At 42.1% G+C, this 20,489-nt stretch overlaps 2 protein-coding genes across 20 annotated transcripts; one reads left to right on the top strand and one right to left on the bottom strand.

The window, feature by feature from the left end:
- Positions 1-712: 712 nt before the first annotated feature.
- Positions 713-18,840, top strand: LOC131574006 (mitochondrial import receptor subunit TOM40 homolog). Its single transcript, XM_058828364.1, is given in 10 exon segments — positions 713-941; positions 2,832-2,899; positions 4,596-4,632; positions 4,635-4,687; positions 6,605-6,706; positions 8,172-8,277; positions 12,260-12,382; positions 15,058-15,134; positions 17,451-17,553; positions 18,701-18,840. Coding segments are annotated over 10 exon segments (1,023 nt in total). The 5' UTR covers positions 713-727.
- On the bottom strand, positions 18,757-20,280 carry LOC131574007 (trigger factor-like). Of its 19 annotated transcripts, none has more exons than XM_058828375.1 (4): positions 19,444-20,270; positions 19,381-19,410; positions 19,058-19,344; positions 18,762-18,885 (listed from the first exon to the last, which is right to left on the bottom strand). In XM_058828375.1, the coding sequence occupies exons 3-4, from the start codon at positions 19,332-19,334 to the stop codon at positions 18,827-18,829; spliced, it is 336 nt and encodes a 111-aa protein (XP_058684358.1). In that variant the 5' UTR covers positions 19,335-19,344; positions 19,381-19,410; positions 19,444-20,270; the 3' UTR covers positions 18,762-18,826. The 19 variants fall into 19 exon arrangements, 18 of the variants coding, with proteins under 18 accessions (XP_058684365.1, XP_058684350.1, XP_058684358.1 ...); XM_058828378.1 differs by adding an exon at positions 18,980-19,057 and having other exon boundaries at positions 18,803-18,885; positions 19,275-19,344; positions 19,381-20,275; XM_058828379.1 differs by adding an exon at positions 18,980-19,057 and having other exon boundaries at positions 18,803-18,885; positions 19,275-19,410; positions 19,450-20,275.
- Between the last annotated feature and the right edge of the window lie 209 nt (positions 20,281-20,489).

Here is a 20,489-nt window from a genome sequence, read left to right as displayed (position 1 = left end):
GGGTGAAGAGCGACTTTTCCCGCCTTTTCTCCGTTGCCATGGCGACGGTCCTCCAGCACCGCCCTCCCCAAGATGGCGGCGCCCTCAAGATGGCCGCTCCGCCCCGCTCGCCCTTGGCGCCTCTATGGTCGCTCCCGCCCCGCGTGGCTCTGACCAATAGGAGCGCTCGGTGGGCGGGGCCGACCTCCAACCAACCAATGGAAGAGCGAAACGTCACGGAAAGGGCGTGGCTTCCACCGCCCCTGACCCCCGAGAGGCGGGACGGGAACAACACCGTGAGGTGGCGACCAATGGGAAGCGCGCGTGGGCGGGACTAATTAAGGATTAACCAATCGGAGAGCGCGTTCGGGATGCGGCAGCCAATGGGAGCGCGGCGTGGGGGCGTGGCCAGAGCTCGGCGCTCTCCGGCCGTCTCCGCGTGAGTTCAGCGTGAGGGGCGGGGGGGGGAGGGGAGGAGAATTTGGGGCGATTTTGGGGCTTTTTGGGGCTTTTTGGGGTCACCCCAAAAAGGGGGTGAGGAATTGGGGGTGGGGTTATTGCTGGGGGGTCTGGATTTGGCGGGAAAACCCCGCGCGGTGGCGGGAATTCCAAGTTGGGGGTGGGGGGGGGGGGGGGGGGGTGGGGGAAGGTCGAGTTCAAAATTCGGGATTTTTTTTTCCGGCAAAATTTTAAAATTTTTTTGTGTTTTTTTTTTTCTTTTCCAGCCCTTCCCCTCCCCCTCCCCAACATGGGCAACGTTTGGGCCGCCGGATCCCCCCCTCCCCCACCCAGCGCCCCTCCCCCACTCCTCCCCGTGCCCCCCCCAGGGTTTGGGGGTCCCCCCCCCGTCAGTGGCTTGGGGGGTGGGGGAGGGGCGCCCCTCCCCCCCCGGACCCCCGAAGCGGGCGGGGACCCCCTGCCCAACCCCGGAGCCTTTGAGGAATGTCACCGGCGCTGTAAAGGTGAGAGAAAAAAAAACCCTAAAAAGTGACCCAAAATAACCCAAAATAACCCCAAAAATAACCTCAAAATAACCCCAAAAATAACCCCAAAATATTCCTGAAATATCCCTGAAATATCCCAAAAATAACCCCAAAAAGTGACCCCAAATAGCCCAAAATAACCCCAAAAATAGCCCTGAAATATCCCAAAAATAACCCCAAAAAGTGACCCAAAATACCCCAAAATAACCCCAAAAATAACCTCAAAATATCCTCAAAATAACCCCAAAAAGTGACCCAAAATAGCCCAAAATAACCCCAAAAATAACCCCAAAATAGCCCAAAAATAACCCCAAAATAGCCCAAAATAACCCCAAAAATAACCCCAAAAATATCCCCAAAATAGCCCAAAATAACCTCAAAAATAACCACAAAATATCCCAAAAATAACCCCAAAAAGTGACCCAAAATAGCCACAAATAACCCCAAAAATAACCCCAAAACAGCCCAAAAATAGCCCAGAAATATCCCAAAAATAACCCCAAAAATAGCCCTGAAATATCCCAAAAATAACCCCAAAAAGTGACCCAAAATACCCCAAAATAACCCCAAAAATAACCTCAGAATATCCCAAAATAACCCCAAAAATAACCCCAAAAAGTGACCCAAAATAGCCCAAAATAACCCCAAAAATAACCCCAAAACAGCCCAAAAATAGCCTTGAAATATCCCAAAAATAACCCCAAAACTGACCCAAAATAGCCCAAAATAACCCCAAAAATAACCCCCAAAATAACCCCAAAATAGCCCAAAATAACCCCAAAAATAACCCCAAAACAGCCCAAAAATAGCCCTGAAATATCCCAAAAATAACCCCCAAAAGTGACCCAAAATAGCCCAAAATAACCCCAAAAATAACCCCAAAATACCCCCAAAAATAACCCCAAAATATCCCCAAAATATCCCAAAAATATCCCCCAAAACTGCCCCAAAATCCCCCAAAATCACCTCAAAAATCACCTCAAAAATCCCCCCAAAAATCCCCCAAAATCTCCCCCAAAATTCCCAATTTTCCCCCCAAAATCCCCTCAAAATTCCCATTTTTTCCCCTCCCTAAATTCCCCTTTTATTCCCTCTCAAATACCCTCAAAATCCTCCCAAATTCCCAATTTCCCTCCTCAAAATTCCCAATTTCCCTCCTCAAAATTCCCAATTTTCCCCGAAAATTCCTGAATTTCCCCCAGAATTCCCAATTTCCCCCCAAATTCCCGAATTTCCCCCCAAATTCCCAATTTCCCCCCAAAAATTCCCATTTTTCCCCCCCCAAAATTCCCATTTTTCCCCCCCAAAATTCCCGAATTTCCCCAAAATCCCCATTTTTCCCCCCAAAATTCCCATTTTTCCCCCAAAATTCCCATTTTCCCCCCAAATTCCCGATTTCCCCCAAAATTCCCAATTTTCCCCCCAAAATTCCCGAATTTCCCCAAAATTCCCAACTTTTCCCCCCAAATTCCCAATTTTCCCCCCAAATTCCCGATTTCCCCCCAAAATTCCCTTTTTTTTGCCCAAATTCCCAATTTTTCCCCCCAAAATTCCCATTTTTCCCCCCAAAATCCCCCAAAATTCCCATTTTTTCCCTCCCAAATTCCCGAATTTCCCCTGGAATTCCCGAATTTCACCCCAAAATTCCCAATTTTCCCCCCAAAATTCCCATTTTTCCCCCCAAAATTCCCATTTTTCCCCCAAATTCCCAATTTTCCCTCCCAAAATTCCCATTTTTTTTGCCCAAATTCCCAATTTTCCCCCCAAAATTCCCAATTTTCCCCCCAAAATTCCCATTTTTCCCCCCAAAATTCCCGATTTCCCCCCCAGAATTCCCGAATTTCCCCGGAATTCCCGTTTTTTTTCCAGAGCTGTTCCCGGTGCAGATGGAGGGGGTGAAGCTGACGGTGAACAAAGGACTCAGCAACCACTTCCAGGTGCCCATCCCAAAAAATTCCCGGAATTTCCGGGAAATTCCAGAAATTTCCGGGAATTTTTGGGGAATTTTGGGGAATTTTTGGGAATTTTGGGGGAATTTTCTGGAATTTCGGGGAGTTCCCGACGCTTTTTCCGCCTTTTTGGGGCTTTTTGGGGCTTTTAATGAAATTTTTCCGGGATTTTTTTTGGGATTTGGGAATTTTTAAGGATTCCCAGTGGGAATTTTGGGAATTCCGGGATTTTCCCGCCCTTTTCCCAATTTTTACATCATTTTTAGGTCATTTTTAGGTCATTTTTAGGTAATTTTTGTGCCAATTTTTTGGCATTTTTGGTGGTTTTTTTCCATTTCTGGCGGATTTTTCCGGGATTTTTTTTGGGATTTGGGAATTTTTAAGGATTCCCGGTCGGAATTTTGGGAATTCCGGGATTTTCCCGCCCTTTTCCCAATTTTTTTGTCATTTTTAGGTCATTTTTAGGTCATTTTTAGGTCATTTTTAGGGCATTTTTAGGTCATTTTTGTGCCAATTTTTGGCGTTTTTGGGGCTTTTTTTTCCATTTCTGGCGGATTTTTCCGGGATTTTTTTTTGGGATTTGGGAATTTTTTAAGGATTCCGGTTGGAATTTTGGGAATTCCGGGATTTTCCCGCCCTTTTCCCCCAATTTTTAGATCATTTTTAGGTCATTTTGTGCCAATTTTTGGGCATTTTGGGGGCTTTTTTTTCCATTTCTGGGCGGATTTTTCCGGGATTTTTTTTTGGGATTTGGAATTTTTAACCATTCCCGGTCGGAATTTGGGAATTCCAGGATTTTCCCGCCCTTTTCCCAATTTTTAGGTCATTTTTAGGTCATTTTTAGGTCATTTTTAGGTCATTTTTGGGCGTTTTTGGGGCTTTTTTTTCCATTTCTGGGCGGATTTTTCCGGGATTTTTTTGGGATTTGGGAATTTTTAACCATTCCCGGTTGGAATTTTGGAATTCCGGGATTTTCCCGCCCTTTTCCCAATTTTTAGGTCATTTTTAGGTCATTTTTAGGTCATTTTTGTGCCATTTTTTGGGGCATTTTTGGTGTTTTTTTTCCATTTCTGGGTGGATTTTTCCGGATTTTTTTTGGGATTTGGGAATTTTTAAGGATTCCCGGTGGGAATTTTGGAATTCCGGGATTTTCCCGCCCTTTTCCCAATTTTTAGGTCATTTTTAGGTCATTTTTAGCTCATTTTTGTGCCATTTTTTGGCGTTTTTGGGGCTTTTTTTTCCATTTCTGGGCGGATTTTTCCGGTTTTTTTTTGGATTTGGAATTTTTAAGGATTCCCAGTCGGAATTTTGGGAATTCCGGGATTTTCCTGCCCTTTTCCCATTTTTTGGTCATTTTTAGGTCATTTTTTTTTTAATTTTTTGGCGTTTTTGGGGCTTTTTTTTTCCATTTCTGGGCGGATTTTTCCGGGATTTTTTTTTGGATTTGGGAATTTTTAACCATTCCTGGTTGGAATTTTGGGAATTCCGGGATTTTCCCTCTTTTCCAGGTGAATTTGGGATCCATTAACCCTTTCCAGGACCATTTTTGGGGCATTTTTGGGGCTTTTTTGGGGCTTTTTTTTCCATTTCTGGGCGGATTTTTCCGGATTTTTTTTGGGATTTGGGAATTTTAAGGATTCCGGTGGGAATTTTGGGAATTCCGGGGATTTTCCCTCTTTTCCAGGTGAACCACACGGTTGCCCTGAGCACTTTGGGCGAGTCCAATATCATTTCGGGGCCACCTACGTGGGAACGAAGCACCTGAGCCCAACCGAGGTGAAATTCCGGGAATTTCGGAATTCCGGGAATTCTGGGAATGTTGGGAATTCCTGGGGGGTTTGGGAATGGGGGGAGGGGCTGGGGGGGTTGGGGATTTGGGGGAAAATTGGGATTTTTTGGGTTTTTTGGGAAGTTTGGGGTTGGAAAATTGGGATTTTTTGGGTTTTTTGGGAAGTTTGGGGTTGGAAATTTGGGAATTTTGGGGGGAATTGGGGGAAAATTGGGATTTTTTTTGGATTTTGGGGATTTTTGGGAAGTTTGGGGTCGGGAATTTGGGATTTTGGGTTTTTTTTGGGATTTTGGGGGTTGGAATTTTGGGATTTGGGGGAAAATTTGGATTTTGGGGATTTTTTGGGGATTTTCGGGGGGTTTTGGGGGTTGGGATTTTGGGGTTGGAAATTTGGGAATTTTGGGAACTTTGGGGGGATTTTTGGGAAATTTGGGGCTGGAATTTGGGATTTTGGGGTTTTTTGGGAAGTTTGGGGTTGGAAATTTGGGATTTTGGGGTTTTTTGGGAAGTTTGGGGTTGGAAATTTGGGATTTTGGGAGGGTTTGGGGGAAAATTGGGATTTTGGGGGTTGGAATTTCAGATTTTGGGTTTTTTTGGGAAGTTTGGGATTGGAATTTTGGGAATTTTGGGATTGGACTTCTCCCAAAAATCCCCACAGAAAATCCCCAAAAATTCCCAAAAAATTCCCCAAAAAATTCACCCCCAAAATCCCCAAAAAATCTTCAGAAATTCCTAAAATATTCCCAAAGAATCCTCAAAAAATTCCCAAAAAATCTTCAAAAAATCCCTAAAAAATCTTTAAAAAATCCCAAAAAATTCCGTAAAAAATCCCCCAAAAAATCCCAAAAAATCCTAAAATATCCCCAAAATATCCCCAAAATATTCCCAAAAAAATCCTCAAAAAATCCCAAAATAATCTTCAAAAATTCTCAAAAAATTCTCAAAAATTTCCCAAGAAAATCCCAAAAAATCCCCAAAAATTTCCAAAAAATTCCCAAAATATTCCCAAAAAATCCTCAAAAAGTCCCAAAATAATCTTCAAAAAATCCCCAAAAATTCTCAAAAAATTCTCAAAAATTTCCCAAGAAAATCCCAAAAAATCCCCCAAAATTCCCAAAAAATTCCCAAAAAATCCCCCAAAATTCTAAAATATTCCCAAAATATTCCCAAAAAATCCTCAAGAAATCCCAAAATAATTCTCAAAAAATTCCAAAAAATCCTCAAAAAATCCTCAAAAAATCCCCAAAAAATCCCCAAAAATTCTCAAAAATTTCCCAAAAAAATCCCCAAAAAATCCCCAAAAATTTCCAAAAAATTCTCAAAAATTTCCCAAGAAAATCCCACAAAATCCCCAAAAATTTCCAAAAAATTTCTCAAAAAATCCCCCAAAATTCCTAAAATATTCCCAAAATATTCCCAAAAAATCCTCAAAAATTCCCAAAATAATTCTCAAAAAATTCCAAAAAATTCCAAAAAAATTCCCAAAAAATCCCCAAAAAATCCCAAAAAATTCCCAAAAAATCCCCCAAAATTCCTAAAATATTCCCAAAATATTCCCAAAAAATCCTCAAAAAATCCCAAAATAATTCTCAAAAAATTCCAAAAAATCCTCAAAAAATCTCCCAAAAAATCCCCAAAAAATCCCAAAAAATCCCAAAATAATCCCAAAAAATCCCCCAAAATTCCTAAAATATTCCCAAAATATTCCCAAAAAATCCTCAAAAAATCCCAAAATAATTCTCAAAAAATCCCAAAAAATCCTCAAAAAATCCCCTAAAAAATCCCCAAAAAATTCCCAAAAAATTCCCAAAAAATCCCCAAAAATTCCCAAAAAATCCCCAAAAATTCCCCAAAAATCCCCCCAAAATTCCCAAAAAATTCCCCAAATTTCCCTGGAATTCCAGGCATTCCCAGTGCTGGTGGGGGACATGGACAACAGCGGGAGCCTCAACGCTCAGGTGGTTCACCAGGTGAGCTCCAGGATCCGCTCCAAGGTGGCTTTCCAGGTACGGAAATCTGGGAATTCCGGGAATTTCTGGGAATTTTTGGGGTTTTTGGGTGGAATTTTGGGGGAATTTTGGGAGGGTTTTGGGAATTTTGGGGGGTTGGGAGTTTTTAGGTGGAATTTTGGGAACCTGGGATTTTTTATCCCCAAAAACCAGGATTTTTTCCCCCAAAAAAATCAGGATTTTTTCCCCCAAAGAAATGGGATTTTATCCCCAAAACCCATGATTTTTTCCCCCAAAAATCAGATTTTTTTTTACCCAAAATCTGGGATTTTTTTCCCCCAAAAATCAGATTTTTTTTTACCCAAAATCTGGGATTTTTATCCCCAAAAAACCAGGATATTTTCCCCCAAAAATCAGATTTTTTTTACCCAAAATCTGGGATTTTTTTCCCCCAAAAACCAGGATTTTTTCCCCCAAAAATCAGATTTTTTTTTACCTAAAATCTGGGATTTTTATCCCCAAAAAACCAGGATATTTTCCCCCAAAAATCAGATTTTTTTTACCCAAAATCTGGGATTTTTTTCCCCCAAAAACCAGGATTTTTTCCCCCCAAAATCAGATTTTTTTTTACCCAAAATCTGGGATTTTTTCCCCCAAAAACCAGGATTTTTTCCCCCCAAAATCAGATTTTTTTTTACCCAAAATCTGGGATTTTTTTCCCCCAAAAACCAGAATTTTTCCCCCAAAAAATCAGATTTTTTTTACCCAAAATCTGGGATTTTTATCCCCAAAAACCAAGATTTTTTCCCCAAAAAATCAGATTTTTTTTACCCAAAATCTGTGACTTTTTTCCCCCCAAAATCCAGGATTTTTTTTACCCAAAATCTGGGATTTTTTTCCCCAAAAAATGGGATTTTACCTCCAAAAATCAGGATTTTTCCCCCCAAACAATCAGGATTTTTTCCCCCCAAAATCAGATTTTTTTACCCGAAATCTGGGATTTTTTTCCCCCCAAAAATGGGATTTTTACCCCCCAAAATCAGGGTTTTTTTCCTCTCCAAAAACCAGGATTTTTTCCCAAAAAAAAGTCAGGATTTTTATCCCCAAAATCTGGGATTTTTTCCCAAAAAAAATCAGGTTTTTTTTCCTCAAAATCCAGGATTTTTCTCCCAAGTATTTGATTTACCCCAAAACCCCCAATTTTCTTCCCAAAACCTCCAATTTTTCCCCACAAAAACCAAGATTTATCCCCAAAAAACACCATTTTTCCCCAAAAACTTCCATTTCTCCCCCAAAAATCCGGTTTTATCCCAAAAAATTTAATTTTTTTCCAAAAACTTCTTATTTTTCCTTGCAAAAACCAAAATTTATCCCCGAAAAATGCCATTTTTTCCCCAAAAATCACCATTTTTTCCCCAAAAAAATGGGATTTTTTTCCCCAAAAAATGGGATTTTTTTCCCAAAAATTGGGATTTCTCCCAAAAATGGGGATTTTTCCCAAATTCCCGTTTTTTTGGCCCAGACTCAGCAGTCCAAGTTTGTGAACTGGCAGCTGGACGGGGAATATCGGGGCGGAGACTTCACGGCGGCGCTGACCCTGGGCAACCCCGACATCCTGATGGGATCGGGTGAGAACACCCCAAAAATGACCCAAAAACGGCCAAAAACACCCAAAAACAACCTAAAAACACCCTAAAAACACCCCAAAAAACAGCCAAAAAACACCTCAAAAACACCCAAAAAAAAATCCCCAAAAACACCTCAAAAACAGCCAAAAAACACCCCAAAAACAGCCAAAAAACACCCAAAAAACACCTCAAAAACACCCCAAAAAAATCCCCAAAAACACCCCCAAAATATCCCAAAAATACCCCAAAAACACCCAAAAAAATCCCCAAAAGCGCCCCCAAAAATAGCCAAAAAAAAAATCCCAAAACCACCCAAAAAACACCTCAAAAACACCCAAAAAATCAAAAAAAAAAACCCCCCAAACACCTCAAAAACACCCCAAAAACACCTTAAAAACAGCCAAAAAACACCCAAAAAACACCTCAAAAGCACCTCAAAAACACCCCAGAAAACACAAAATAAATCCCCAAAACCACCCCAAAACCACCCCAAAAAACACTCAAAGCCACCCAAAACCACCCTAAAAAAACACCCCAAAACCACCCCAAAAACAGGCAAAAACACCCTAAAAACACACCAAAAAAATCCCCAAAAACACCCAAAAACCACCCAAAAAACACCCAAAAAAATCCCAAAGAAACACCCTAAAAACACACAAAAAAAATCCCTAAAAACACCCAAAAACCACCCAAAAAACACCCCAAAAAATCCCCAAAAATATCCCAAAAACACCCAAAAAACACCCAAAAAACACAAAAAAAATTCCCCCAAAACACCCAGAAAACAACTCAAAAAAATCCCCAAAAACACCTCAAAAACACCCAAAAAACACCCAAAAAATTCCAAAAAATTACCCCAAAAATATCCCAAAAACACCCAAAAATATCCCAAAAAATCCCAAATTACCCCAAAAATATCCCAAAAACACCCAAAAAACACCCAAAAAACACAAAAAAAAATCCCCCAAAACACCCCAAAAAAACCTCAAAAAACTCCCCAAAAACCCCTCAAAAACACCTAAAAAAATCCCAAAAAACACCCAAAAAATCCCAAAAAATTACCCCAAAAATATCCCAAAAACATCCCAAAAACACCCAAAAAACACCCCAAAACCACCCAAAATCCACAAAAAAAATTCTCAAAAACACCTGAAAAACACCCAAAAAACACCCAAAAAAATCCCAAAAAATTACCCCAAAAATGTCCCAAAAACAACTTCAAAAACACCCCAAAAACACCCGAAAGACACTCAAAAAATTACCCCAAAAACACCCCAAAAAATCCCAAAAACACCCAAAAATATCCCAAAAACACCCAAAAAACACAAAAAAAATCCCCCAAAACACCCAGAAAACAACTCAAAAAAATCCCCAAAAACACCTCAAAAACACCCAAAAAAATCCCAAAAAACACCCAAAAAATCCCAAAAAATTACCCCAAAAATATCCCAAAAACACCCAAAAAACACCCCAAAAACACCCCAAAATATCCCAAAAACACCCTAAAAACACCCAAAAAAACACCCAAAAAACAGCCAAAAAAATTCCCCAAAAACACCCCCAAAATATCCCAAAAAACACCCCCAAAACAGCCCAAAAAATACCCCAAAAACACCTCAAAAACACCCTAAAAACACCCAAAAAAAACCCCCAAAATACCCCAAAAATACCCCAAAAACACCCAAAAAAATCCCCAAAAACACCCCCAAAAACACCCCAAAAACACCACCTAAACACCCCAAAAACACCCAAAAAACAACTCAAAAAAATCCCCAAAAAACACCCCAAAACCACCCCAAAAACAGCCAAAAACACCTCAAAAACACCCTAAAAACACACCAAAAAAATCCCCAAAAACACCCCAAAACCACCCCAAAAACAGCCAAAAAACACCCTAAAAAATCCCCAAAAAACACCCTAAAAACACCCAAAAAACAACTCAAAAAAATCCCCAAAAACCCCCAAAAACCACAAAAAAATCCCCCAAAACCCCCAGAAAACAACTCAAAAAAATCCCCAAAAACACCTCAAAAACACCTAAAAAAATCCCAAAAAACACCCAAAAAAATCCCAAAAAATTACCCCAAAAATATCCCAAAAACACCCAAAAAATTACCCCAAAAATGTCCCCAAAACACAAAAAAAACCCCTCAAAAACAGCCAAAAAAAACCCCCAAAACACCCCAAAAATATCCCAAAAACCACCCCAAAACACCCAAAAAATACCCCAAAAACACCTCAAAAAATCACAAAAAACAACCCCAAAAATGTCCCAAAAACACCCCAAAAATATCCCAAAAAATATCCCCAAAACACCCCAAAAACACCTCAAAAACAGCCAAAAAACACCCCAAAAATACCCCAAAAACACCTCAAAAAAATCACAAAAAAATAACCCCAAAAATGTCCCAAAAACACCCCAAAAACACCTCAAAAAATTGCAAAAAATAACTCCTAAAATACCCCAAAAACACCTCAAAAATACCACAAAAATACCCCAAAAATATCCCAAAAAACACCCTAAAAAATCCCCAAAATTACCCCCAAAAACCCCAAAAAATACCCCAAAAGTACCCCCCAAAATACCCAAAAACAACCCCAAAAACACCCCAAAAATATCCCAAAAACACCCAAAAGCACCCAAAAATACCCCAAAATCCCCCTAGGAATTCCCAAAAATTCCCAATTTCTCCCAAATTCTCCCAAATTTTCCTTTTCCCAGCATTTTTAGCCATCCCAGACCCTCCAGAATTCCCAAAATTCCCCAAAATTTCCCCCAAATTTCCCCTTTTTCCCTTTTTTCTCCCCCTCCCATCCCCTCAGAACCCCCAGAATTTTTGGGAATCGTTGGGAATTTTGGGAATTTTGGGAATTTTTGGGAATTTTGGGAATTTTCTCCCCAAATTTCTCCAAAATTCCCAAAATTTCCCCTTTTTCCCTTTTTTCTCCCCCTCCCATCCCCTCAGGACCTCGGGAATTTTTGGGAATTGTTGGGAATGGTTGGGAATCATTGGGAATTGTTGGGAATGGTCGGGAATTTCGGGAATTTTTGGGAATTTTGGGAATTTTCTCCCCAAATTTCCCCCAAATTTCTCCAAAATTTCCCCACAAAATTCCCAAAATTTCCCCCAAATTCCCCCTTTTTCCCTTTTTTCTCCCCCTCCCATCCCCTCAGGACCTTGGGAATCTTTGGGAATCTTTGGGAATTGTTGGGAATTGTTGGGAATTTCGGGAATTTTTGGAAATTTTGGGAATTTTCTCCCCAAATTTCCCCCAAATTTCTCCAGAATTTCCCCCCAAAATTCCCAAAATTTCTCCCAAATTCCCCCCTTTTTCCCTTTTTTCTCCCCCTCCCGTCCCCTCAGGACCCCCGGAATCTTTGGGAATCTTTGGGAATTGTTGTGAATTTCGGGAATTTTGGGGAATTTTGGGAATTTTCTCCCCAAATTTCTCCAAAATTTCCCCCAAATTCCCCCTTTTTCCCTTTTTTCTCCCCCTCCCATCCCCTCAGGACCTCGGGAATTTTTGGGAATTGTTGTGAATGGTTGGGAATGGTTGGGAATTGTTGGGAATTTCGGGAATTTTGGGGAATTTCGGGAATTTTGGGGAATTTTGGGAATTTTCTCCCCAAATTTCCCCCAAATTTCTCCAAAATTTCCCCCCAAAATTCCCAAAATTTCCCCCAAATTTCCCCTTTTTCCCTTTTTTCTCCCCCTCCCATCCCCTCAGGACCCCCAGAATTTTTGGGAATTGTTGGGAATTGTTGGGAATTTTGGGAATTTTGGGGAATTTTGGGAATTTTCTCCCAAAATTTCTCCAAAATTTCCCCCCAAAATTCCCAAAATTTTCCCCAAATTCCCCTTTTTCCCTTTTTTCTCCCCCTCCCATCCCCTCAGGACCCCGGGAATTTTTGGGAATCTTTGGGAATTGTTGGGAATTGTTGGGAATTTTGGGAATTTCAGGAATTTTGGGAATTTTGCAGGGATCCTGGTGGCTCATTACCTGCAGAGCGTCACGGCTCACCTGGCCCTGGGGGCGGAGCTCGTTTATCACCGGCGCCCCGGGGAGGAGGGGGCGGTGCTGTCGCTGGCCGGGAGATATTCAGGTGAGATGAACCCCAAAATATTCCCAAAGTCATCCCAAAATATTCCTAAAATATTCCCAAAATTATTCCAAAATATCCCCAAAATTATCCCAAAATATCCCCAAAATTGTCCCAAAATATCCCCAAAATATTCCCAAAATTATCCCAAAATATCCCCAAAATGTTCCCAAAATATCCCTAAAATATTCCCAAAATCACCCCAAAATATTCCCAAAATATCCCCAAAAATATTCCCAAAATATCCCCAAAATATCCCCAAAATATTCCCAAAATATCCCCAAAATATCCCCAAAATTATCCCAAAATATCCCCAAAATTATCCCAAAATATTCCCAAAATATTCCCAAAATATCCCTAAAATTATCCCAAAATATCCACAAAATTATCCCAAAAATCATCCTAAAATATCCCTAAAATGATACCAAAAAATATTCCCAAAATATTCCCAAAATTATCCCAAAATATCCCCAAAATATCCATAAAATATTCCCAAAATATCCCTAAAATATCCCCAAAATATTCCTAAAATATTCCCAAAATATCCCCAAAATATCCCTAAAATATTCCCAAAATTATTCCAAAATATTCCCAAAATATTACCAAAATATTCCCAAACTATCCTCAAAATATCCCCAAAATATCCCCAAAATATTTCCAAAATATTCCCAAAATATTCCTAAAAATAATCCCAAAATATCCCCAATATTATCCCAAAATTATCCCAAAATATCCCCAAAATATCCCCAAAATATTCCCAAAATATCCCAAAATATCCCCAAAATATCCCCAAATATTCCCGAAATATCCCTAAAATATCCCTAAAATATTCCTAAAATATCCCCAAAATATTCCCAAAATTATTCCTAAAATATTCTCAAAATATCCCCAAAATATCCCCAAAATATCCCCAAAATATTCCCAAAATTATCCCAAAATATCCCAAAAATATTCCCAAAATATCCCCAAAATATCCCCAAAATATTCCCAAAATTATCCCAAAAAATGCCCAAACTATCCCCAAAATATCCCCAAAATATCCCTAAAATATTCCCAAAATATCCCCAAAATATTCCCAAAATATCCCCAAAAATGGTCCCAAAATATTCCCAAATTCATCCCAAAAATGTTCCCAAATTATCCCTAAAATATTCCCAAAATATTCCCAAAATATCCCCAAAATATTCCCAAACTATCCACAAAATTATCCCAAAATATTCCTAAAGTTATCCCAAAATATTCCCAAAATTATCCCTAAAATATACCCAAAATATTCCCAAAATATCCCCAAAATTATTTCAAAATTATCCCAAAATTATCCCAAAATATTCCCAAAATATCCCCAAATATCCCCAAAATATCCCCAAAATATCCCCAAAATATTCCTGAAATATCCTCAAAATATTCCCAAAATATCCCAAAAATATTCCCAAAATATTCCCAAAATTATCCCAAAATCCTCCCAAAATTATCCCAAAATATTCCCGAAATTATTCCAAAATGTCCCCAAAATATTCCCAAAATATCCCCAAAATATTTCCAAAGAATTATCCCAAAAAATTATCCCAAAAAATATTCCCAAAATATTCCCAAACCCCCCCAGATGACCCCAAACCCCTCCAGGTGACCCCAAACCCCTCCAGGTGACCCCAAACCCCCCCCAGGTGACCCCAAACCCCTCCAGGTGACCCCAAACCCCTCCAGGTGACCCCAAACCCCCCCAGGTGACCCCAAACCTGCTCCAGGTGACCCCAAACCCCCCCCAGGTGACCCCAAACCCCCCCCAGGTGACCCCAAACCCCCCCAGGTGACCCCAAACCCCTCCAGGTGACCCCAAACCCCCCCAGGTGACCCCAAACCTGCTCCAGGTGACCCCAAACCTGCTCCAGGTGACCCCAAACCCCCCCAGGTGACCCCAAACCTGCTCCAGGTGACCCCAAACCCCCCCAGGTGACCCCAAACCCCCCCCAGGTGACCCCAAACCTGCTCCAGGTGACCCCAAACCTGCTCCAGGTGACCCCAAACCTGCTCCAGGTGACCCCAAACCCCCCCAGGTGACCCCAAACCTGCTCCAGGTGACCCCAAACCTGCTCCAGGTGACCCCAAACCTGCTCCAGGTGACCCCAAACCCCCCCAGGTGACCCCAAACCCCCCCAGGTGACCCCAAACCCCCCCAAACCCCCCCAGGTGACCCCAAACCCCCCAGGTGACCCCAAACCCCCCCAGGTGACCCCAAACCTGCTCCAGGTGACCCCAAACCCCCCCAGGTGACCCCAAACCTGCTCCAGGTGACCCCAAACCCCCCCAGGTGACCCCAAACCCCCCCCAGGTGACCCCAAACCCCCCCAAACCCCCCCAAACCCCCTCAGGTGACCCCAAACCCCCCCAGGTGACCCCAAACCCCCCCAGGTGACCCCAAACCCCCCCCAGGTGACCCCAAACCCCCCCAGGTGACCCCAAACCTGCTCCAGGTGACCCCAAACCCCCCCCAGGTGACCCCAAACCTGCTCCAGGTGACCCCAAACCCCTCCAGGTGACCCCAAACCTGCTCCAGGTGACCCCAAACCCCCCCAGGTGACCCCAAACCTGCTCCAGGTGACCCCAAACCCCCTCCAGGTGACCCCAAACCCCCCCAGGTGACCCCAAACCCCCCCAGGTGACCCCAAATTCCCGCCCAGCTCCGTCGTGGATCGGGACGGTGACGCTGGGCCAGGCCGGGGCTCACCTGACGTATTATCATCGAGCCAGTGAGCAGGTGAGTACACCTGGAATACACCTGGAGACCTGAAATACACCTGGAATACACCAAAATACACCTGAACAACCCAAAAATACACCTGGGGACACCTAAACTCACACCTGACGTATTATCATCGAGCCAGTGAGCAGGTGAGTACACCTGGAATACACCTGGAGACCTGAAATACACCTGAACAACCCAAAAATACACCTGAACAACCCAAAAATACACCTGGGGACACCTAAACTCACACCTGACGTATTATCATCGAGCCAGTGAGCAGGTGAGTACACCTGGAATACACCTGGACAACCCAAAATACACCTGAAATACACCTGGACAGCCCAAAAATACACCTGGGGACACCAAAATACACCTGAAATACACCTGGGGACACATAAACTCACACCTGACGTATTATCATCGAGCCAGTGAACAGGTGAGTACACCCAAAATACACCTGGGGACACCTGGGGACACCTGGACACCCCAAAAATACACCTGGGGACACCTAAAATACACCTGAACAACCAAAAAATACACCTGGACACCTGAAATACACCTGGACAGCCCAAAAATACACCTGGGGACACCAAAATACACCTGGGGACACCTGAAATACACCTGAAATACACCTGAAATACACCTGGACACCCAAAATACACCTGGGACACCTAAAATACACCTGGGGACACCAAAATACACCCAAAGTACACCTGGGGACACCTAAACTCACACCTGACATGTTACCATCGAGCCAGTGAACAGGTGAGTACACCTGAAATACACCTGGAGACACCAAAATACACCTGGGGACACCTGAAATACACCTGGGGACACCAAAATACACCTGAACACCCCAAAAATGGGAGAAAAACCCCAAAAATTGGGAAAAAAATCATCAAAAAATGGGAAAAAATGTTAAAAAATGGGAAAAAATCACTAAAAAATGGGAAAAATTTGGGGAAAATTTGGGAAAATTTGGGAATTTTGGGGGGTTTGGAATTTGGGGAGGGGTCCCAGGACAGGTGAGACCCCCCAGGTGTTTCCAGCTGTTCAAAATGGGGGAAAAACCCCAAAAATTGGGAAAAAATCATCAAAAATGGGAAAAAAATGTTAAAAAATGGGAAAAAATTGCTAAAAATCACTAAAAAAATTGGGAAAATTTGGGAAAATTTGGGAATTTGGGGGGTTTGGAATTTGGGGAGGGGTCCCAGGACAGGTGAGACCCCCCAGGTGTTTCCAGCTGCAGGTGGGGCTCCCAAAAATGGGGAAAAAACACCAAAAAATGGGAAAAAACTGCTAAAAATCGCTAAAAAATCAGGAAAAAATGCTAAAAAATGGGAAAAAATCGGGAAAATTTGGGAAAATTGGGGAATTTGGGGGGTTTGGAATTTGGGGAAGGGTCCCAGGACAGGTGAGACCCCCCAGGTGTTTCCAACTGTTAAAAATGGGGGAAAAACCCCAAAAATTGGGAAAAAATTGGGGAAAAATCACTAAAAAATGGGAAAAATCATTAAAAAATCGGGAAAAATTTGGGAAAATTTGGGAATTTTGGGATGTTTGGAATTTGGGGAGGGGTCCCAGGACAGGTGAGACCCCCCAGGTGTTTCCAGATGTTAAAAATGGGGGGAAAACCCCAAAAATTGGGAAAAAATTGGGGGAAAATCACTAAAAAATGGGAAAAATCATTAAAAAATTGGGAAAAATTTGGGAAAATTCAGGGAAAATTTGGGAATTTGGGGGGTTTGGAATTTGGGGAGGGGTCCCAGGACAGGTGAGACCCCCCAGGTGTTTCCAGCTGCAGGTGGGGCTCCCAAAAATGGGGAAAAAAACCCAAAAATTGGGAAAGAAATCACTAAAAAATGGGAAAAATCGTTAATAAATGGGGAAAAATTGGGGAAAATTTGGGAATTTTGGGGGGTTTGGAATTTGGGGAGGGGTCCCAGGACAGGTGAGACCCCCCAGGTGTTTCCAGCTGCAGGTGGGGCTCCCAAAAACGGGGAAAAAACCCTAAAAAATGGGGAAAAACTGCTAAAAAATCAGGAAAAAATGCTGAAAAATGGGAAAAAATCGGGAAAAATTTGGGGAAATTTGGGAATTTTGGGGGGTTTGGAATTTGGGGAGGGGTCCCAGGACAGGTGAGACCCCCCAGGTGTTTCCAGCTGCAGGTGGAACTCCCAAAAATGGGGAAAAAAACTCCAAAATTGGGGAAAATCGTTAAAAAATTGGGAAAAATTTGGGAAAATTCGGGGAAAATTTGGGAATTTTGGGGGGTTTGGAATTTGGGGAGGGGTCCCAGGACAGGTGAGACCCCCCAGGTGTTTCCAGCTGCAGGTGGGGGTGGAGTTTGAGGCCAGCACGAGGCTCCAGGACTCGAGCGTCGCCTTCGGATACCAACTGGAGCTGCCCCGAGGGAATCTCCTGTTCCGGGGTGAGAATTCCCGAAAAATTCCCGGAAAACCGGCCCAGAATATTCCCAGAAATTCCCAAAAAATATTCCCAAAAAATCCCACAAAAAAATCCCCAAAATTCCACGAAATTCCCACAAAAATCGGCCCAAAGTTGCCAAAAAAACCTGAAAAATTCCCACAAAAATTCATCCAAATTCCCAAAAATTCCCCCCAAAATATTCCCAAAAATTCCCCCCAAAATATTCCCAAAAATCCGCCCCAAATATTCCCAAAAATTCCCACAAAATGGTCCCAAAAAATCCCAAAAATTCCCACAAAAATCGGCCCAAAATTGCCCCAAAAAACCGGAAAAATTCCCAGAAAAAATTCATCCAAATTCCCAAAAATTCCCCCCAAAATATTCCCAAAAATCCGCCCCAAAATATTCCCAAAAATTCCCACAAAATGGTCCCAAGAAGTCCCAAAAAATTCCCACAAAAATCGGCCCAAAATTGCCCCAAAAAACCTGAAAAATTCCCAGAAAAAAATTCCCAAAAATCCGCCCCAAAATATTCCCAAAAATCCCCCCCCAAAAATTCCCAAAATTTCCAAAAGTCTCCCCCAAGAATTCCCAAAAAATTCCCAAAAATTCCCACAAAAATTCCCCAAAAATTCCCAAAAATTCCCAAAAATCCCCCCAAAATATTCCCAAAAAGTCCCCAAAACTTGGGGAAAAATCCCAAAAAAATGTCGGGAAAAATTTGGGAAAAATCCCAAAACTTGGGAAAAATCCCAAAAAAGTTGGGAAAGGATGGGAGGAGCTAAAAAAACTGGGAAAAACTTAAAAAAAAATGTGGAAAAAAAATTTAAAAAATGGGAAAAAAATCCCCAAAAATTTGTGAAAAATAAAAAAAAATTTGGGAAAAATTTGGGGAAAATTCCCAAAAATTTGGGAACGATCCCAAAAATTGGGAAAAATCCCAAAAAAAGTTGGGAAAAGATGGGAGGAGCTGAAAAGCCCCAGGAAAAACTCAAAAAAAAAAGGGAAAAAAATTAAAAAAAATTTTAAAAAAATCCCAAAAATTCGGGAAAAATCCTCAAAAAAATTGGGGAAAAATTTGGGGAAAATTCCCAAAAATTTGGGAAAAATTTCCCGGGAAAACGTTGGGAATTTTGGGAATTTTCCAGGCTCCCTGGACAGCTCCTGGCAGGTGGGGGCGGTGCTGGAGAAGAAGCTGCCGCCCCTCCCCCTCACGCTGGCCCTGGGAGCCTTCATCAACCACAGGAAGGAGAAATTCCACTGCGGCTTCGGCCTCACCATCGGCTGAGACCTTCATCATCATCATCATCATCATCCTCATCATCATCCTGACCTTCATCATCATCCTCACCCTCACCTTCATCATCCTCATCAACCACAGGAAGGAGAAATTCCACTGCGGCTTCGGCCTCACCATCGGCTGAGACCCTCATCATCATCATCCTCATCATCATCATCACCTTCATCATCATCGTCATCATCATCCTGACCTTCATCTTCATCACCTTCATCATCCTCATCATCATCATCCTCATCATCATCATCCTCACCTTCATCTTCATCATCCTGACCTTCATCACCATCACCTTCATCACCCTCATCAACCACAGGAAGGAGAAATTCCACTGCGGCTTCGGCCTCACCATCGGCTGAGACCATCATCATCATCATCATCATCATCATCATCATCATCCTGACCTTCATCTTCATCATCTTCATCACCTTCATCATCCTCATCAACCACAGGAAGGAGAAATTCCACTGCGGCTTCGGCCTCACCATCGGCTGAGACCTTCATCATCATCATCATCATCATCATCATCCTGACCTTCATCATCATCCTCATCCTCACCTTCATCTTCATCATCATCATCATCCTGACCTTCATCACCATCACCATCATCCTCATCAACCACAGGAAGGAGAAATTCCACTGCGGCTTCGGCCTCACCATCGGCTGAGACCTTCATCATCATCATCATCATCATCATCATCATCATCATCATCCTGACCTTCATCATCATCATCACCCTCACCTTCATCATCCTCATCAACCACAGGAAGGAGAAATTCCACTGCGGCTTCGGCCTCACCATCGGCTGAGACCCTCATCATCCTCATCATCATCATCATCATCCTGACCTTCATCACCATCACCTTCATCACCTTCATCATCATCATCATCATCCTCATCATCATCATCATCCTTCTCTGGAGCCTTCATCATCCTCCTCCTCCTTTGAGCCTTCATCATCCTCCTCTTCCTCCTGGGCCTTCATCATCATCATCATCCTCCTCGTCCGCTGGAGCCTTCATTGTCGTCCTCCTCCTCCTCTGGAGCCTTCGGCCTCAGGGGTTCCGATTCCTCCTCCTCTTCCTCCTCCTCTTCCTCAGAGCCTTCGGCCTCGCCGTGGATGGAGGAGCCTCCTCCTCTTCCTCCTCCTCCTCCTCTGGAGCCTTCATCGTCCTCCTCTTCCTCCTCCTCCGGAGCCTTCGGCCTCACGGGGTTGGGATTCCTCTTCCTCCTCTTCCTCAGCTGCCGGCAGCCCCTCCCCCACAAAGGGGGGGAAACTCCCCCAAAAATTCCCAAAAAATTCCCAAAAATTCCCCAAAAAAATCCCAAAATATTCCCAAAATATTCCCAAAAATTCCCAAAAAAATTCCCAAAAAATTTCCCAAAATATTCCCAAAAATTTCCCAAAAAATTCCCAAAAAATTAAAAAAACAAAAAAACAAAAAATTAAAAAAAAATTAAAAAAAAAATTAAAAAAAAAAAATTCAAAATATTAAAAAAAAAAATCACCAAAAATTCCCAAGAAATTAAAAAAAAAAAAAATCCCAAAAAATTAAAAAAAAAAAATTCCAAAAAAATCCAAAATATTCCAAAAAATTAAAAAAAAAAAAATCAAAAAAATTCCCCAAAATTTCCCAAAAAAA

This window comes from Poecile atricapillus, assembly GCF_030490865.1.
Source record: "Poecile atricapillus isolate bPoeAtr1 chromosome 32 unlocalized genomic scaffold, bPoeAtr1.hap1 SUPER_32_unloc_3, whole genome shotgun sequence".
Lineage (NCBI taxonomy): Eukaryota > Metazoa > Chordata > Aves > Passeriformes > Paridae > Poecile > Poecile atricapillus.
Note: the sequence above shows the minus strand (reverse complement) of the source record. Positions and strands in the feature narration are given on the sequence as shown.

Bases quoted from the DNA above. Each gene is read 5' to 3' on its own strand.
- LOC131574007 (XM_058828366.1), bottom strand. From the start codon at position 19,506: ATGGTGAGGCCGAAGCCGCAGTGGAATTTCTCCTTCCTGTGGTTGATG. The intron at 19,058-19,274 runs GTGATGAAGATG...AGGATGATGAAG, and splicing joins GGTTGATGAGGATGATGAAG to GTGATGAAGATGAAGGTCAG. The intron at 18,886-18,979 runs GTCTCAGCCGAT...ATGATGATGAAG, and splicing joins TGAGGATGATGATGATGAGG to GTCAGGATGATGATGAGGAT.